At 49.6% G+C, this 16,495-nt stretch overlaps 1 protein-coding gene across 1 annotated transcript in view; it reads left to right on the forward strand.

Moving 5' to 3' along the window:
• Positions 1–16,495, forward strand: part of NFATC2 (nuclear factor of activated T cells 2) — a 71,178-nt gene that overhangs the window by 9,044 nt on the left and 45,639 nt on the right. Inside the window, exons 3-5 of the mRNA XM_058814841.1 lie at positions 1,239–1,407; positions 11,613–11,815; positions 13,630–13,802. Coding sequence (XP_058670824.1) covers positions 1,239–1,407; positions 11,613–11,815; positions 13,630–13,802 — 545 coding nt within the window. The remainder of the gene's footprint in view (positions 1–1,238; positions 1,408–11,612; positions 11,816–13,629; positions 13,803–16,495) is intronic.

Genomic DNA, 16,495 nt, shown 5'->3' on the forward strand with positions numbered 1-16,495 from the left:
GGGAGGGTTTTCTTGGGCAGATCCTGCTGCAGGCCAGAGCTGAGTGCCCAGAGACAGCACTGGTTAATAGGAGCCTGGTCCCTTAGGATTCTGAGAGGAAAAAGTCAGGGCTCTGAAGAAACATCACCAAAGAGGTTCATTGATAGCACAGTACACTATAAATTTCCAAATGATTTGTGTAAATAGATTGCAGACAGCCTTTGACAAAGGCTGAGCACTCTGGTGCCATCCTGCTGCTCTTAAAATTTGTAAAGTCACTTCTTAATGGAAATTTGTGATAAAAATGCTTTAAATAATGCCTGATTCTAAACAGAGCTCACTGCTCCAGGTCAGACTGAGCATTCGGTCAGCTCTGGTGACTTAGCATTGGTTGTCACTTTGTCAGTTGTCCCTTAGCCCAAATCTCAGCCCTCCATTGTCTGGCTCTGTGGCATCTGCCAAGACCGAGGGTGCCAAGTGTGTGACTCTGCTCCCAGTCCCTGCTGGCACCCTGTCAGTGCCATCCTCCTGGCTCTGAGGTTGGCCCAGGGTGTTCCTGACCTGCTGAACATAAACTGTGAGTGCGAGAGCACAGGCTGTGACTTCCTTGGCTTGTCAGACCGGTCCTGGCAGCAGCCTGTGCTCACAGAGTGAGAGTGGCTTAAAATCCAGTGCAGGCTTTAGTTGTACCTTGCAGTGTATTCATTTCATGTCATAAACCCTTATGTATTTTCATAACAGGAAAACTAGTACCAGGTAAGAATGTTTAGCATTTTATTGATGTGCATTTTCATATTTATGGAAATCTTACAACTGTTAATTTACACAACAGGTAGGTAGTGGCAAATGGAGTTAATATTTCACAATATGTATGCTGTGATCCAAATTAGAGACACACAGCAAAAGTTAGATAAAAGAGGGGGATCTTTTAATAAACAAAAGCTAGGTAAAAGAGGGGGGTCTTTGAAAAAAGAAGAGCTAGGTAAAAGAGGGGCTCTTTGAAAAAATGTAACTGCTACAGATATTTCTGTTTAAAGAACAGAAATATCTTACTCTCCCAGCAAGGAGATGGGCCCACAGAAGTTGCCTTCTCAGCAGAGCTTGCAGTCAGGTGTGAGCAGTCCAGCAGAAGCTCATGGGAGTTCAAGCAGACTCCTGAACGTTTCAGGTGGGGCGCTGGGAGGAAGGGGGGACCGGGCTTTGGGAAATGAGGTTCTCAGGAGTCTCCCTGTTGGTGTGTGACTCTCTCTGTGTCCCAGCGTGCCCGTGCAGTCCCTGCCTCCCCTGGAGTGGCCCCTGTGCAGCCAGTCTGGCCCCTATGAGCTGCGCATCGAGGTGCAGCCCAAGCCCCACCACCGCGCGCACTACGAGACCGAGGGCAGCCGCGGCGCCGTCAAGGCTCCCACCGGGGGCCACCCCGTGGTCCAGGTAAGGTCTGGGGGTCTCCTTCAGGAAAAGGGGGGGCAAGATCATCTCTGAGATGCTCGCTGGGGGCTGGGCCTAAAAGAGGAGCGCCCTGTGAGCTTTTGGATGTGCTTAAAGGGTGTGAGCTGAGCCGCGGTGAAGTCCAGGACTTTGGGAAGGTTGGTTTGGATTGGCTTCTGAAAGCTCAGAAATGTGGGCAATGTATTTGCTGCTTTTTCTGGGCTGTATAAACCTCGTGTGATCCCCTGGCATGACTGTCATGAGGTGCCTGGGAAGTCACTGCTGAAGCAAGTGAGCAAAATTCAGGCTGCCATGGTGGAGAGAATGAATTCGTCCCCTTGCTGACCTGAGAGCTGAATGAGCTGAACCCTTCTTCTGTTTGGAGTGTGAACAGCTTTTCCTTCACCTTTCAAAGAGTGGTATAAAATACTGGCTGAGTAGCTGCAGCGTGGCCAAGTGGGGGCACATCAGTCATTTCCCTCATTTCCCCTGTTTTCAGCCCATGTTTCCTGAAGGAAAGCCAAAGCCAGGCTGGGGTCGGGGCTGTGCTGTGTCACTGGGAGAGTGCTGGAATGATGTGTGGAAGCTGAGCAGGTCAGCCACAGCTTCAGCCCTCACTAAACAAAGTTGGCTGTACCCCACAGATGTTCCTGACACACTCAGGGCTTGCAGGAACCAGGAAAACATTAACATTTATGTGTAATTTCAAGCATGTGATCAATACCACTAATTTCACTGGGTTGATTTGTGCTTAACTTCAAGCATATGTTCAGTATTCCCCTGCAGGCTCACCCCCTTTTAAAATCAAGCCATAAATTGTTAAATCAATGAATTTGTTTGCTTTGATGGAGCTGGACTTACATGTATGGCCTGGGTATTTGAGTAGAGGGTGCAGGGTAATAATAAACAGCAGTCCCATTTGCCATACCTCAGAAATGCAGGATTTTGGTTTGGGTCTGACAAGCTCACAGCCTCCTGTGGTGCGTTTGAAGCTGCCTAGAAGCAGGAATGATAGCAATCAGCACTTGCTCCTTTCTCAGTTTGGCTGCAACTACAGTATCACTTACCCTCCCCAGGTATTCCTATCAACAGGGTCCTTATTGCAGTGAAGGAGTTTTTGTGACATGGGCAAATAGAATTTGTTTCCTTCCTGCAATCAATATCAATCAAAGAGGCATTTAGATTTTCTGTTGAGGACAGGAACCAATATTGCTGGTTTTATCATAATTTGCCATCAAGCTTCAGGATCTAAAACTATAAATTCAAATGTCCACTTGAGTTCCCTGAGCAGATGTGCTTCTGCACAGCTGGGCCTGCATCTGGGGAAAATATGGACAGTTTCTTTCTGAAGGTTTCTTGTAAAGCTGGAAGTATTTGTTGAATTTGTGTTCACTTGAACATAACCCGCTTCATATGGATGCCAAGTAATGAGATAGTTGCACCTGTATGGTTTATGACATCTCAGACTGGGGGAGGCTAGTAAAATCCAAAGTTTTCATGTCAGAAGTTATTTGGCTTCAGGGGATCTTTTCTTTCCCCCCTCTCTTTCTTTCCTCTCTGTGAAGTTTAACTTTTGTCTTCTTGTTAGATGTAAACAGTATTTTTCTAAAATACAATCCCTTTTGAAACAAATCTGATTTTAAAAAAGCCTTCAATTAACCCTCCACATGACTAATTACCCAGCTGAACCTGCTGGCAGAAGGGATATTGGCTGGTTTTTGCAGCACGGTGCTGCCCGGCAATATTTATTTTTTGGAAAATGCATTTTGCATGCAGATTTCTTCTTTTGGGTGCTCTGAAGCTGCAGACCAGCAGATCTCATATCCTCCAAGCCTTATCTTGTGGTTTATCTTTCTGATGCTGCTTCCTCTTCTTCACGCGTCACGGCTCGAGTTTGCGCTCCAGGCTCTGCACTCCAGGCATGGCAGGAGAAGGGCTGGTGGTCAGAGCCTCAGGGCAGCTGGACACGGGGAGGGGACATTGGCTGTGCCAGGAGCAGGGGGAGAAGCCCTGCAGGCCATGGAATGCTCACATGTCTGATTTCAGGGCTGTGGAGAGTCCCATGGAGGAGCACAGGCTCCCAGCTCAGGTGTTTGAGTCGCTCCTGGGAGGAGTTTACAGCTCGTGTTAACTGTAGGGAAGCTCAGGTTTTAGGGGTGTGTGTATCCCCAGGGTGTTAAGGTGCTGAGAATAGCCAGGAGACGCTTTGTAGCCAGGACAAAGCTGAAGTTTCCCTGCTCCTTCCATCCTGCAGGTCCCCCTGGTCACTGAGACCACAGAGGAGGGGGAGGCACGTTTGGTTCCCAGCTCTTTTCACCAAAGCTGCTTATTGGTACCCAACTGCTCCAGTCAGGGCTGTGCAAGAGCCTGTCCATTGGGAAAGGCAGTGGCTGCTCCTGTGCAAAGAGCTGGGATAGAGGTGGCAGAGCAAGCACACCCTGGAGTGGAATGGCACAGCTTAAATTCCCACTGTTAACTTGGTATAACATCCAAATGCAGAGCAGGGCTGCCAAACCCCAGGGCTCAGGTGAGGGCAGGGGCAGGCACAAGGACCCCCAGCCCCTCCACCCCTGTGTGCCAGGCTCCCCTTGCTTCTCTCCAAGCAGGAAAGCTGTGCAGAGAGGGGCTCCTGTTCAGCACAGCCAGCCCAATGCTCCCCTGGGTTTAACTTTAAAAATTGTGGTGGCTTTCACTGCCTCTTTTTATTTTTCTTATTAAAAAGAAGCTGGAATGGCAGAGTTGTTAGTGGAGCTCACAGGAGCTGCTTTACAATAACAAACGTATGTTCTACTTTCCTTTTATATTTGAATTTTGCCGTCTGTGTTTTCTTGTGGTTTCGCAGTCAAAGGAGACATTGTTTCTTAGCCTGGGCTTCCCATGGGGCTCTGACTTTTAACTGTATGTGACTTCCAACATTCAGCTAATTCATTGGTGTGTTAGTGAAACCAGAGCCTTTGATGGAAACTCAAAACCAAATCACAGCTCATGGGGTGATTCGCACTCTCACACGTGGGGTGGGCTGGAGCTGAGCTGCTGAAACCCCGTCAGCCCTGTCAGCCGGGGGGGTTTGCTGCCAGGGCACATCCCAGAGCTGGGTTTGTCCTTTCCCCACCTTCCCCAGGCCCCTGTGCAGGGCAGGGCCAGGCCAGGCTGTGCTGGAGCTGCTGGTGCTGCACAGCATCTTTGTGCCACCTCTGGCCTGCTCTGGAGCTGGGCTTGGCTCCTGCAGGGGTTTGGTGTGACAGAGCACCTGCACCTTTCACACCTGATTTACTGCGGGGCTGCAGGGCTTGTTTGCGCTGTGGGATCCTTGCAGGGGCCTCTTGAGCTTTGAGCTCTGGGCCCTGGGTTTATTTACTGCTGCAGGGATTGATGTGCAGTGGCCAAACCAGAGATTTCAGCTGCATCTGGGAAATCCTCTTCAGAACCAGTATGCCATCAAATGTGAGAGTAGGTCAGCAGCCCCGTGCTGTGCTGCAAGCATGGCTGTAATTCTGAGTGGAGGTGAATGAAAAGCTCTCACTGAAACTTCTGAGCCTGATTGAGAATACATTGCTTTTGATGGAGAGGAGTTGAGGCAGAGGTGAGGGGAAGCAGCGTGTACCAGCTGGTTTGAGGGGGATGTGTAGGTTTTGTGGGTCACAAATACTCCTGGAAGAGGCAGAACCAAGATTTAGTTATTCTTTGCTGTAGGTTCTCACTGCAGGACTGTGCATGTGGAGTCAGTGTGCTGTAAAGCAAAGCTGGAATTTCAGATGTGGGCACTTCCAGCACAGAGCTCACCCCATCCAGAGCCTGCTGGAGTATCCTCAGGAGGATTCACACAGGGTGGGCAGTGTCCTGTAAACTCCCACCAGAGCTCTCTGCTCACGGGCTTCCCTGCCCAGCTGAGCCTCCAGCTCTCCCTTGCTCTCTCAAGACTGATGTCTGTGCAGTTGGAAGTGCCCTTGTCACCATGGCTGCTGCCAAGCTTTGTGCCACGCCGGGCTGGCACAGAGGGATGCTCCTGGGGAAGGATGAGCTGAGTGTGGCAGAGGAAGGTGAGGTTTTAGAAAAGCTCTGCTTTGCCACCCTCTGCTCTGCTCCAGCTGGGCTGGGGCTGTTCTGACAGCTGGCAAGGGTCCAGCCTTGCTAACTGGTGCCAGAGCCCCGTGCTGAGGGACTCCCCCAGTGTGATTCTGTCAAAATCATCAAATTTTCACCCTCTGGTTTCCTGGTGGCACAGTGAGTTCTGTCGTGCTGGGGAGGTTTAGCTCCTTTGTCATGAGTGTGCACGGAAGTGCTTTAATGGCACAGTTGGTTTTCTTAGCCAGCTGTGAAGATGAGAGCTCCAAACCCTCCTCCCTGTACACAGACAGATGCATTGTGCCTCTTCTTTTAAAGTGTCATCTGAGATAGCCAAAGCATCCTGAAAACAGGAGCAGCTCTTCACAGGGGCAGGGAAACTGGAGCCCAGAGAGGAAACAACTTGCTTACACTGTGGTGTGAGGTCAGTCAGGAGCAAACCCTCCTGACTGCTTTCTCCAGGGGCTGCTGTCTCTGTGTCCCAGACAGAGACATTAATTATTATTATATTATCCCCATCTGAAAGCAGAAGCCCCAGTAAGACACTGGGAGTCTGGTTGTCATTTACTGTAAGGAACAGCAGAGCAAGTGAGATTCAACCCTTGGAATTTTGACTAAACTGTCACCAAAATAAGAAACACTTAAAACTGAGTATAAAAAAATTATAATTTAGCAGAATCAGATGTTCAAAGGATTGTCTGCAGAGGGTTTTTTAGACAGCTTTGGTAGGGAGCAAAAGAAACTAAGGCAAAGATTTCCTTCTGGTTTGAGTTCTTTTGCAGTGTCCCAAGTACATTAAATTGAACAAAACCATGTGAGAGGATTGGGCTTTGTTGCTCAATGTCAGCTCTAAGTGAAGCAGGCAGAGGAGCTGCTACATGATACAGTGGCTGGACGAGGTCTTTGTTGAATTCCTGACAGTTATTGATATGCCACTCTCCCTGAGACAATGCAGTGACATTTTCCATCTCGCTACGAGTATTGTTGAGCAAAACCTCCCCAAGAAAATCCTTGTGGTCAGCGGGTATTAACGATGGGGATTAACGATCCAAATCCGAGGCTGGAGCTGTTTGCAGCAGGCAGGGGGGACAGCAGCGGGGCAGTTGGCCCGGAGCATCATCTCGGAGGGTCTCAAGGGCTCGGGGGCAGCCCTGGGGCCGGCTGGCGGTGCCGGAGGGAGCAGGGCAGGCAGGGGGGACCGGAGCATCATCTCGGAGGGTCTCAAGGGCTCGGGGGCAGCCCTGGGGCTGGTGCAGGGCCGGCTGGCGGTGCCGGAGGGAGCAGGGCAGGCAGCCGGGACACCGCAGCCCCGCTGGCCGGGCAGCCCCGCTCATCTCGGGCACGGCAGCAGGAAGGGAGCCCCGGAGGAAGCGATTTCTCACGGCTTTGTGCTCGCTGCTCGTTGAACGCTGCTCGCCCGGCTCTGGGATGAGTGTGAATCGCCGAGCTGGCCACACACATGCACATCCCCGGTGACTTCCAGGGGACTCAGCCGGGGATCCACGGTCACGGACCAAACCCGGCTTACCCTGAGCTCAGAGACCGGCGAGCCGAGTGCTTTCGAGCAGATAAAAGCCCCAACCCTAGAGAATCCATTCCCCACGTTTATACTTTGCTCCTGGCCACGGCTTGCCTTGTCTAGACAGGAAAGTGCTTTAAAGATGCAGCTTTGTCCATCCCAGGGAGAAAGACCGACAGGCAGAGCTCTGCTGGGGTGAAAGGGAAATACATGACTCCCTTGCACTCTCTAGAGCAGTGGGGCTCACGCAGCTCTTACTGGGGCACTTCAAGCGCACAGTACCAGCTGCAGATGCTGCTGCTTTCAGCGTGCAAAGCCAGCTCTGCACGGAGCATTTTGATGTGCAGCAGCTAAACCAGAAATCCCCGAGAAAATTGGGCTCTGCAGCCCAGCAGTGAAAAGGCAAAGCATGTAATGCTGCTGGGAACTGAGGTGCTGCAGCTGCTGAGCGGTGCCTGAAGTGCCAGTTTGGGGTGCTGGCAGGACAGGGTCAGCATTCCCTGGCAGCATCCCCTGCAGCAGGACAGGATGTGGTCACCATCCCCTGCAGCAGGGCACAAGGCACCACAGGTTTCTCGCTGAGCTTTGGCTGCTCACCCTCTGCAGGACCTGGGAAATCACTGCCCCTCTCTGGCCTGGCTTCTGGGTAAGAATAAAAAAAGTTATTTATTTTCTATGAATCTCTCTTCTTCCTGCTAATAATGTAATTCTATATAAATTGTAATAATATTTAAATTCAAGAAAGCATATCCTAGATTGAAAGATCTAAATTTCAAAATTGCACTGATTTCCCCCTGTATAGGTATGTTGTTGTATACAGGCGATCACCTACAGAATCTTTAAAGAATTTGCCTTGCTTTCTGGCTCTGCTGTCAATGTATCCTTTGATTTCAGCACAACTGAGCAGTGTTGCAGCCTTCCCCTGTGCAGAGCTCTGCTCTTTGTGCAGCCCAGCACTGACCCTGTGTTTCACATCCCCGCGGGCAGGGGCACTGCCAGTGCATGGGTGCAGGATTTGGGTCATCTCTGCACTGGGCAGGGAATGGTTTAGAAGGGAATTGACACCTCTGGGTTTGAGTTCTGTGTATTTGGAGCTGGGGTCTCAGTTTGTGATGAGACCTGAGTTTTGGAACAGGGCAGGAGGTGTGTTTCATGTGCCTGATGTGTGCTCCCGATGGCTGCAGTGCCAGGGCCATCACAGGGTGGTGTTGGGTGTGTGGCTGAACAAACTCAGCAGCAAGGGCGCATCTGCTCGTTTTTGCATACAGAATTGCACAGGTGCCATCTGCAAATGACACTCAAATCCTCCCCTTTCCCAAATTTGACTGGTATTGATCCATGGATGGAGTGCAGAATGAGTTTGATTTCTGCAGAGATGAGATGATGCTTTTAATCGTGCCACACATTTCCATTTTGTTTAGAAACCAAATCATAGCAGCAAACCTAACAAGAAAAGTCTCCTTGTTTTTGGAATGATGTTATTTGTTTATCTGCCAAAGTGCTTTGCATTTCCTCAGGTCACAGACCAGCCTATGTCTGGCTGTGTTAATATTGTAGGAGTTAGGCAAAAGCAAAGTTTAAGAAAAATCTTTCAACTGAAAGAAATAGGATCTTAAAGTCCCAAAATAGAGTATGGAAAGGTACACATCATGTCTGGCTTCTCTTTCCCCTTGTGGCAAATGTGACTCAAAGGAGTTGGGTTTTTTCCAACTCGATCTGTATACAGTTTGGGGGAGTTTTATTGTGAATAGGTCACCTTATAATACACAAAAATATTTCCTCCCAGAGTTCTGTATTCATAAATCTTTCTTGATCCTCACTCTCTTGAAACTGAAATCCAGATTTTGTTTTCTTCATGGAAAGAGAAGTGAGAAAGAGTGAAGGCACACCTTGGTGTGGGGCTGGTGCTCCCCTGACAGGGCTTGGAGGGAGCAGTTCTGATGAGCAGAACAACTCTGAAACACAGAGATTTTAGAGCAGCTTTGTTGTTGCTAAGGGAGGAAAAAATTAATTTCAAAGTTAGAATTTTAAAAAGTATTTTAAATCTTCACTTCTCAAAGTTTGTTTAAGGGTCAAATTTATTCCACCTTTGCTTCTCCAAAGAAAAGATCAGTGCTTTGGTTAAATATTAAAGCAACTGCCTGGTGTAGTGGAGGTGAGTGTTTATTGACAGTGACAGTCCTCAGCAGTTCAGTTTTAAGAAGAGATATATCTCTGCAGCATGGCTCTGATGGGTTCTGTCATTCTAGCTCACAGAATTTTCTCTACACAAAAGCAGCACAGATGTTCTGTCCCTGTTGAGTGGGGGAGAGTCGCTGTTCCCTGGTGCTGGTAAAGAGAGAGCTGCTGTGACATGACCCCAACTGTGCTAAATTGGTGGTGAAGATGAGTGTAAAACTCTGATTTTCAATTTCCTGGAGTGTTTCCCTGAGCTGTTCATGTCCGTTTTTTAATTCCTTAGTCATCCTGTTGTGTTCATAGCAAGTGAAAGGTAGATGGAAATGGTTATGGTAAATGATCACCTATACTAGCCCTGAAAATGCAGTCAATTAGCTCAAGGATAAACCCTTTTAAATGGGGACACTGGACTCTTTTATATATATTTTTTCTCTTTGTATTTGATTTTATAATGCTATTCTGATTTTACAATTACATCATCCCACAGCATTGCCATAATACCATAAATTACAAAAAAAGACCAAACTGATTTAAAATCTGGTTCTGTGGAGGATCAGGAGGCCTTTTACTGTGTGTTTTATGCCCCTGGGCCAGCAGATGATACAGACAGTGCCAGTGAACAGGGAATCAATTCCTCTCTTCTTTAAGTCTGTATGCATTCATACAACACACACCCACAGACATGCACATTATTGGACAACCATGAGCAGTTTTGTCTTGGGAGCTCATTCTGTACATGAGCAAACACAACTTAAAATGACTTTTAAAGGTGGCCAGTATGAAACCCTGTGTATGTAGCCAGTTCTGTTACAGCTGCTACTGACTGTGCTCACTGGGGGCAGATTCTCTTTTGTAATTTATTATCTGTTTTCCTCCCTTTCAGCCTCCCACCCATAACTCTGGGATTTTGTTCTGCCAGGGCAGAGGGGAGAGCAAAAGCTGCTTTGCTGTCACTGTAATAACCCCTCCTGTCCAAAGGATGCTCTCCTTGTTGTAGCTGGCTCCACCAAGAATTACTCTGTCAGGCATGACAATAAACACACTCAGTGCTCAAAAACTTCTCTTCCCTCACTGCTTGTGCAGACAGGATGGCTTTTGGTGATCCAAGGGCTTTGCTGAAGGCCAGGAAAGGCTGGATTTTGAAAGCCCTGTGCTTAGGGTGAGTTTCTGTGTGGCTCCCAGTGGATCTGGGCTGTGGATCAGCAGGGGCTGTTCCTCCATCAGTGCCTGTTCCCAGCAGATCTGTCATTTGGGCCTCTGTTTCTTTTCATCTCCCATTTGCTTTATCCATTTCTGAATGTGCCCGTGGCTGCTGCTGTATTTTTCACATTCCTGGCCATGCTGTGCCTCCAGTGCCAGCCCTGGTGCTCTGAGCCCGGCTCCCTGCTCCTGCCCTGGCTCCCAGAAGCAGCTGAGGGTTTGCACAGAGCCTCCTGCCCCATTCCCCTCCTGCCCATCTCCAGAACACTGCCAGTGAGGTGTGGGATGGTCTGGGCTGTGCCTGGGCTGGGCTCTGCAGTTTGCTCTACAAAACCAGGGCCTGGTGCCTTCAATGGAGCTGTCCATGCCAGGGCAGGCTGCTCACTCAGCCCTGCCTGGGGGTCTCTGGGGCACAGCCCCTGGCTTTGCTGCCTCCAGAATGTGTGCTGGGTGAGTGGTGGCTCTGCAGAGTGAGTGTCACTTACATCTGCCACACTGGAGGAAGGCTGCCAGCACTGCATTGATGCTGCATGTGGTCCCCTTCCAGGGGGGAATTAATCCTTCTGTGCAAGGATACCTCCTGCTGACTGGTGAAAAGAAAAAAAAAAAAGGAATAAAACCCTGGTTTGGCCATGAATACCATTAGCTTAATCTTCCTTTTCTCTGATCTTCCAGTACTATTTGCTTTGTATGGCTTCATCAAGGTTTTGTGTGTGGACAGAGTAATTGAAAACAAATTTAGCATGTCTCAGACCATAAAGTTCCCTTTCAGCTCGGTCCCTGGCTATGTGGTAGATAAATGTCTGGTTCTCATTTTTGGTTATGTGAGAAATTTAGAATGGTTTGATTTGTAATTTTGAACGTTAATAAGGAAGGAGAAATTTCCTGGTCTCTTGCTCTATGGAGGCATTCTGGTTTCCTTGCAGCAAATGGTGTTTATAAAAAAAAAACAACAAAGAAGACAGAATAATGTGTGTCCTTGAGGCCTAGAAACCCCAGGCTCTGAGGTCAACTAAGCCATCCTTGTGCTGTTCAGTCCCAGACCCAAAATGCCATCTCTACCTGTACAGGTGGTGTTTTAGTATAGTGCCAGAGGAATGGTTGAAGGTGAACCAGCACTGGGGGAAGGATGAGTTTTCAAGAGCAGTGAATCAGTGCAGATACCTACATTTATCTGCACATGTCTGCAAACCTCCTTGGTGTCCTGAAGGCCCAGTGTGTGACAGCAGTTTCCATGTCTTGCCAGCTGCACGGCTACATGGAGAACAAGCCCCTGGGGCTGCAGATCTTCATTGGCACGGCGGACGAGCGCATCCTGAAGCCCCACGCCTTCTACCAGGTGCATCGCATCACCGGCAAAACCGTCACCACCACCAGCTACGAGAAGATCATTGGCAACACCAAGGTGCTAGAGATCCCCCTGGAGCCCAAAAACAACATGAAAGCAACGTAAGTAGATTTCTTTTTGTTAGCAAGGTTGAGGCGCATGGAGTTGGCGCTGAAGTTCTTTCTCTTTGGAAAGGAGATTAAAAGAATAGTGATCACTTAAAAGAATAGTGATGCTCTGGAGGGACTCCCCTTTCCAGCACGTTGGGGTGGTTTGTGAGGGCAAGATCCTTTTACAAAACCAGCTACAAGCACCTGGGTTAAAGCTGTTGGGAGAGTTCCCATCCAGCAGGTGACCATGCAGGCACTTCTGTTCAGTGTTCCAGTTTCTGCAGTGACTGTGCTGTAATCACAGTTTGGGGTTGGAAGGGACCTTAAAGCCCATTGAGTGCCACCCCTGCCACTGTCCCAGCTGCTCCAAGCTCTGTCCAGCCTGGCCTGGACACTTCAGGGATGGGACATCCAGTGTCTCGCTAATTCATCATCTCACAGTCAGAATGGGTTTGCAGTGCACTCAGGAAAAGAAGACTCAAATCTCAGGTCCTTGTGCTGCAGGGACTCTGTGAGGAACAGGGCTGGGATGCATTTTACAACATTTAATGGAATACAAAGCATCTCTTCTGAACTCGGTCAAGTGCTCTGGCCATGAGAGCTCCTCTTGTAATAGGTTAACAGAAAAGCAAGTACAGGCACATCTTGTCTGTATTACTCCTTCCAGTTTTATGGAGGCAGAGGGATGAAGCGGGCACCAGTCTGAAAACTTCAGGCTTGAATGTGTGCCAGGCATAAGAGTGATTGCTCTGCAGAGAGAAGAGCTGTATCTCCATCCTTCAGAGGAGCCTGACAAAATTGGCAGAGCAGTTATGTTTTTAAGCCCCCCTACTTCATTGCAAAATCCACATTCTTTCTTCATATTTTTTTAGAAAATATACCTCATTCCTAACAAGGAACCCTGGAATAATAAACCCCTGCACATATGCAAGGGCAAGGAACAGTGTGGGTGTAGGAAGCAGCTTGGGGCTTATACCTCCCCAAATGTGATTTTAATTCATATCAAGAGAAGAGAAATTATGTGTTTTTAGAACTGATAACAAAATGGGCTGGCAGTGCCTGTTTAATAGCAGTGCTCACTGCCTGCTCTGAGAACTATTGCTGAGTTTGACAAACAATTGTCACATTTTCCTAACACAGGCGTGTTTGCAAGGTTACACTGGACTCTGGAGAAGCCAATCTGCTCTTACACCAAATTTAAGTTGCGGTGCTGATTTAAACAATCCTAATCCTTTCATTGCTGCTCAGCCCCATCCTGCTCCCTGCACCCTTCCTTTGTGAAGGGACACAGTGAATGGGAGAATGTTCCCAGGCAAGGCAAGAGCAGATATTCAATGTCCCCGGGCTTTGGAGGATGGCACAGTGACCTGGGCCAGGCTGCAGCAGTCAGGAGGAGACAGCAGTGTGGTCCCTGCTTTGGAGCTGAATTCCACGTGCCTGGCTGGTGCAGGCAGTGGGGATTCTGTAACCAGCTGCCTGAGCTGCTGTGATTGCCCACGGGTCTGAGCTGCCCTGCACAGGCGTGGGCAGGGAAGGGATGCTGGGCAGGCCCTGGCAGCTGGGCTGATGGAGGCTCCTGCCCTGGGGAGGGCTCTGCCTGCTGCTCTCCTGTGCTTAGCACTGGGAAACAAGATTTGGGGATTTAATGCTTAGAGAGCAGCTCTGCTGTGGCCAGAGAGCAGGGAGAGGTCCAGCAGCACCTCGTTTGGGGTTTCTTCCTGGGAACGTGTGGATCCCAAGCAGAGCCCGTTCCCGGAGCTGCTGCGAGCCCCGGGGAGGGAGCAGGCCCCGGGCAGCGCAGTGAGCGGGCTCTGTGTGTGTTGCAGCATCGACTGCGCGGGGATCCTGAAGCTGCGCAACGCGGACATCGAGCTGCGCAAGGGCGAGACCGACATCGGCCGCAAGAACACGCGGGTGCGCCTGGTGTTCCGCGTGCACATCCCCGAGCCCAGCGGCAGGGTGGTGTCCCTGCAGGCGGCCTCCAACCCCATCGAGTGCTGTGAGTATCCCTGCACTGCTCCTCTGCTGTCCTCCGGGCTGGCAATCCCCGCTCACAGCTCCCTGTGCCAGCTCCAGCTCTGCCTGGGGGGCTGCGGCTCTGCCTTCCCTCCAGGCACTCCCTGTCCTCGGAGAGGTTTGGGGGGCTTGTGAGGACAGCAAGCTCTGCGCTGCAAGTCTGGGGGCCTCTGCAGAGTTCATTTATCAGTGCATTGCTGCTGGCTCCTGCTGGCTCTCCTAGGAGCAGCATAGAGTGTATGTAGGGCCGCACCTGCGCTGTCCCTGTTGGTAAACTGTGCAAGCTGTCTGTTTTCCTGGCTTTATTTTGAGTGGAGGCACAATCAGAACTCGTCCTCCACGAACTGGCAGGTGGCTGGAGGTTTGAATTCACACTGGGCTGTCTCCAAGCACTGTAGCCTGTGCCAGAGGAGTGACCAGGGTCCTCTGGTCTGAGCTGTGGCAGCAGCACAGCTGGAGCGGAGGGACAGCTCTGATTCTGAGCAGCACAGCTGGAGCGGAGGAACAGCTCTGATTCTGAGGTCAGGTGCATTCTGGTCATTGTTTTTTTCTAGCTGTCAGTGCCAAGGGGTGCACAGCTCAGGAGGCTGAAGCACAGGTGGTTCTGGTATTCCCCTGAGGGACAGAAGAAAACTGGCAGTTTTGATTTCTGAAGTGCAAATCCCATAAATGTGTGAGCTTACAACCTGCACCTCCCACTCATTATAACTGACTGGATCCTGAGAAAGAGAGGCCTCTGATGAGGCCCCCCGTGTCACAGTCATTTCTGGAAGGGTTCTACCTACTTTACTGGTTCCTGTGCATCCTGTGATGCTTTTTGTTGTTAAATGGTGCCTTTTTGTGGTTTGGGGATTTCACAAATACATAATGAACAGTTTTCCTCTGCCTTTGCTGAATGACTCACCCCTTTAGCAGAACCTGTCTTGCCAAAAGTCATGTGAGGAAAGCCATTGAGTCTCTCATGTGTGAGTTGTATTTATTGAGATGCAGACTTTACTTAAATACAGCTGCTTAGAATGAGAGGAGCCAGTTCTGGGTGGGAAATTAAACTGGCTGATGAATTATTGACGGCAGTTCTAAAAAAGCAGCACAAGTGAATAACCCAGGCCAGGCTGGGAGAGGATGATGGCTATGGATGATCTCTTGGCAGTGTTTCTGAGAAGGTGCCAACTATCAGAGCATTTTAGCAGCTGTGTGAAGTGTCTGGGCACTGTGATGGGGAAGGGACAGCAGTGGGAGCAGCCAGCGCCTCTGTCCATAGGAAATTGTCCCGTTCCTCCCTGGGAGCAGGTGGCTGGAACAATAGTGGCCTCCACCCCAAACTGTCCCTGCTGGAACAAAGGTCCATTTGCCAAAGGAAGCGCTCAGAGAGGAGCTCCTGGGCTGGGGAAGCTCCAGGTGTAACTCCTACACCCTGCAGGCAGGAAAACAGGGGAGGCTGGCCTGGATCCCACAGGGAGCCCCACGCATCACCCCCACCTACTCAACTTCTCCTCAGGAAAAGCAAGCATGAGTAAGCCAGGCATTCCTGGAGCCTTCCACAATGGCACCTTGTGTTTGTGCCCATCACTGCGTTTCAAGCAGAAATCCAGGCATGGTTTGCAGAATAAATCACATTTTTCTGAGCTGTGTGCACACACCTAATTTGCCTGTGCAGTGAGTGCTGTGGCAGAGCCTTGGTTAAGGTGTTGAGGCATTTATTCTGAGATGTCTTTGCATTGATGAGTCTTAGGGGTATTAAAAAGCCAACGGTGGAGATACCAGTATGAGTGGCTTATTGTTAGTGGAGTTTTTTATAATTAAACTATTAAAATATTGCCTGCATAGAAGACAGCAATGCTCCTACAAGAAAAAAAAAAGTATTTTTTTTAGTACTTTTATATTTTGATCCCCAAGGAAATAAAATGAGAAAGTTTTACTTTTGGAATAGTAGATATACAGGCAGTTTGGGGAGATATGTTAAGGACTGTGCTTTTCTGCACTCAAGGAAGCAGGGAATGAAGTGATCTGGAGTACTAAGCCCCTGCCATTTAGTGTGTATGTTGCATATTTAGCACTGGTTTTGCATTTCAGTAGCACTTCCTATCTCAGCCTGGTTCTGGGAAGATAGTTAAAACATCAGGGGGCTCAGCCAGCATTAGCAGTGCTCCTAGATCTCTTTAGAGGTGTAACCTCAGCCTGTCCCAGCCAATCTGCACACCTCGCAGGGCTCCCAGGCAGTCCCAGGTAGGCTCAGGTGCCCTGCCAAGAATGGGCCCTGGGGCTGGGGGATGTTTTCTTCTTGTCCCACCTTCTGTGCTGCTGGGATTCACTTTTCCCCCCTTTGTTTTCTGGTTTGTTCGGGTGTTTTTTGCCCTGGCCAGCTGAGAACCCTAATGCCAGGGGCTCTCCTCAGGATCCCCCTGTCTGGTAGCAGAAATGCTGTCCCTCTGGGAAGCCTTGGTGAGCAGCAGCTCCAGGATCACGGCCCATTTCCCTTCCCAGGATACCAACAGAGTATCCGAGCTCTCTCCTCCCCAGAAGCTGATCCCCAGGAATTCCCAGCAGTGTCAGCAGATCATTAGCTGCAGTGAAGCAAGAACTGTGAAACAGCTGCTTTTCAGAGGGCTCTTTGATTCCACCTCATCTGTGTCACATTCAGCACTGACAGATTTTCGGAGGGGATTTCACAGGTTC

The sequence above is a fragment of the Ammospiza caudacuta genome, chromosome 15 (genome assembly GCF_027887145.1).
Source record: "Ammospiza caudacuta isolate bAmmCau1 chromosome 15, bAmmCau1.pri, whole genome shotgun sequence".
NCBI classification, from domain to species: Eukaryota; Metazoa; Chordata; class Aves; order Passeriformes; family Passerellidae; genus Ammospiza; species Ammospiza caudacuta.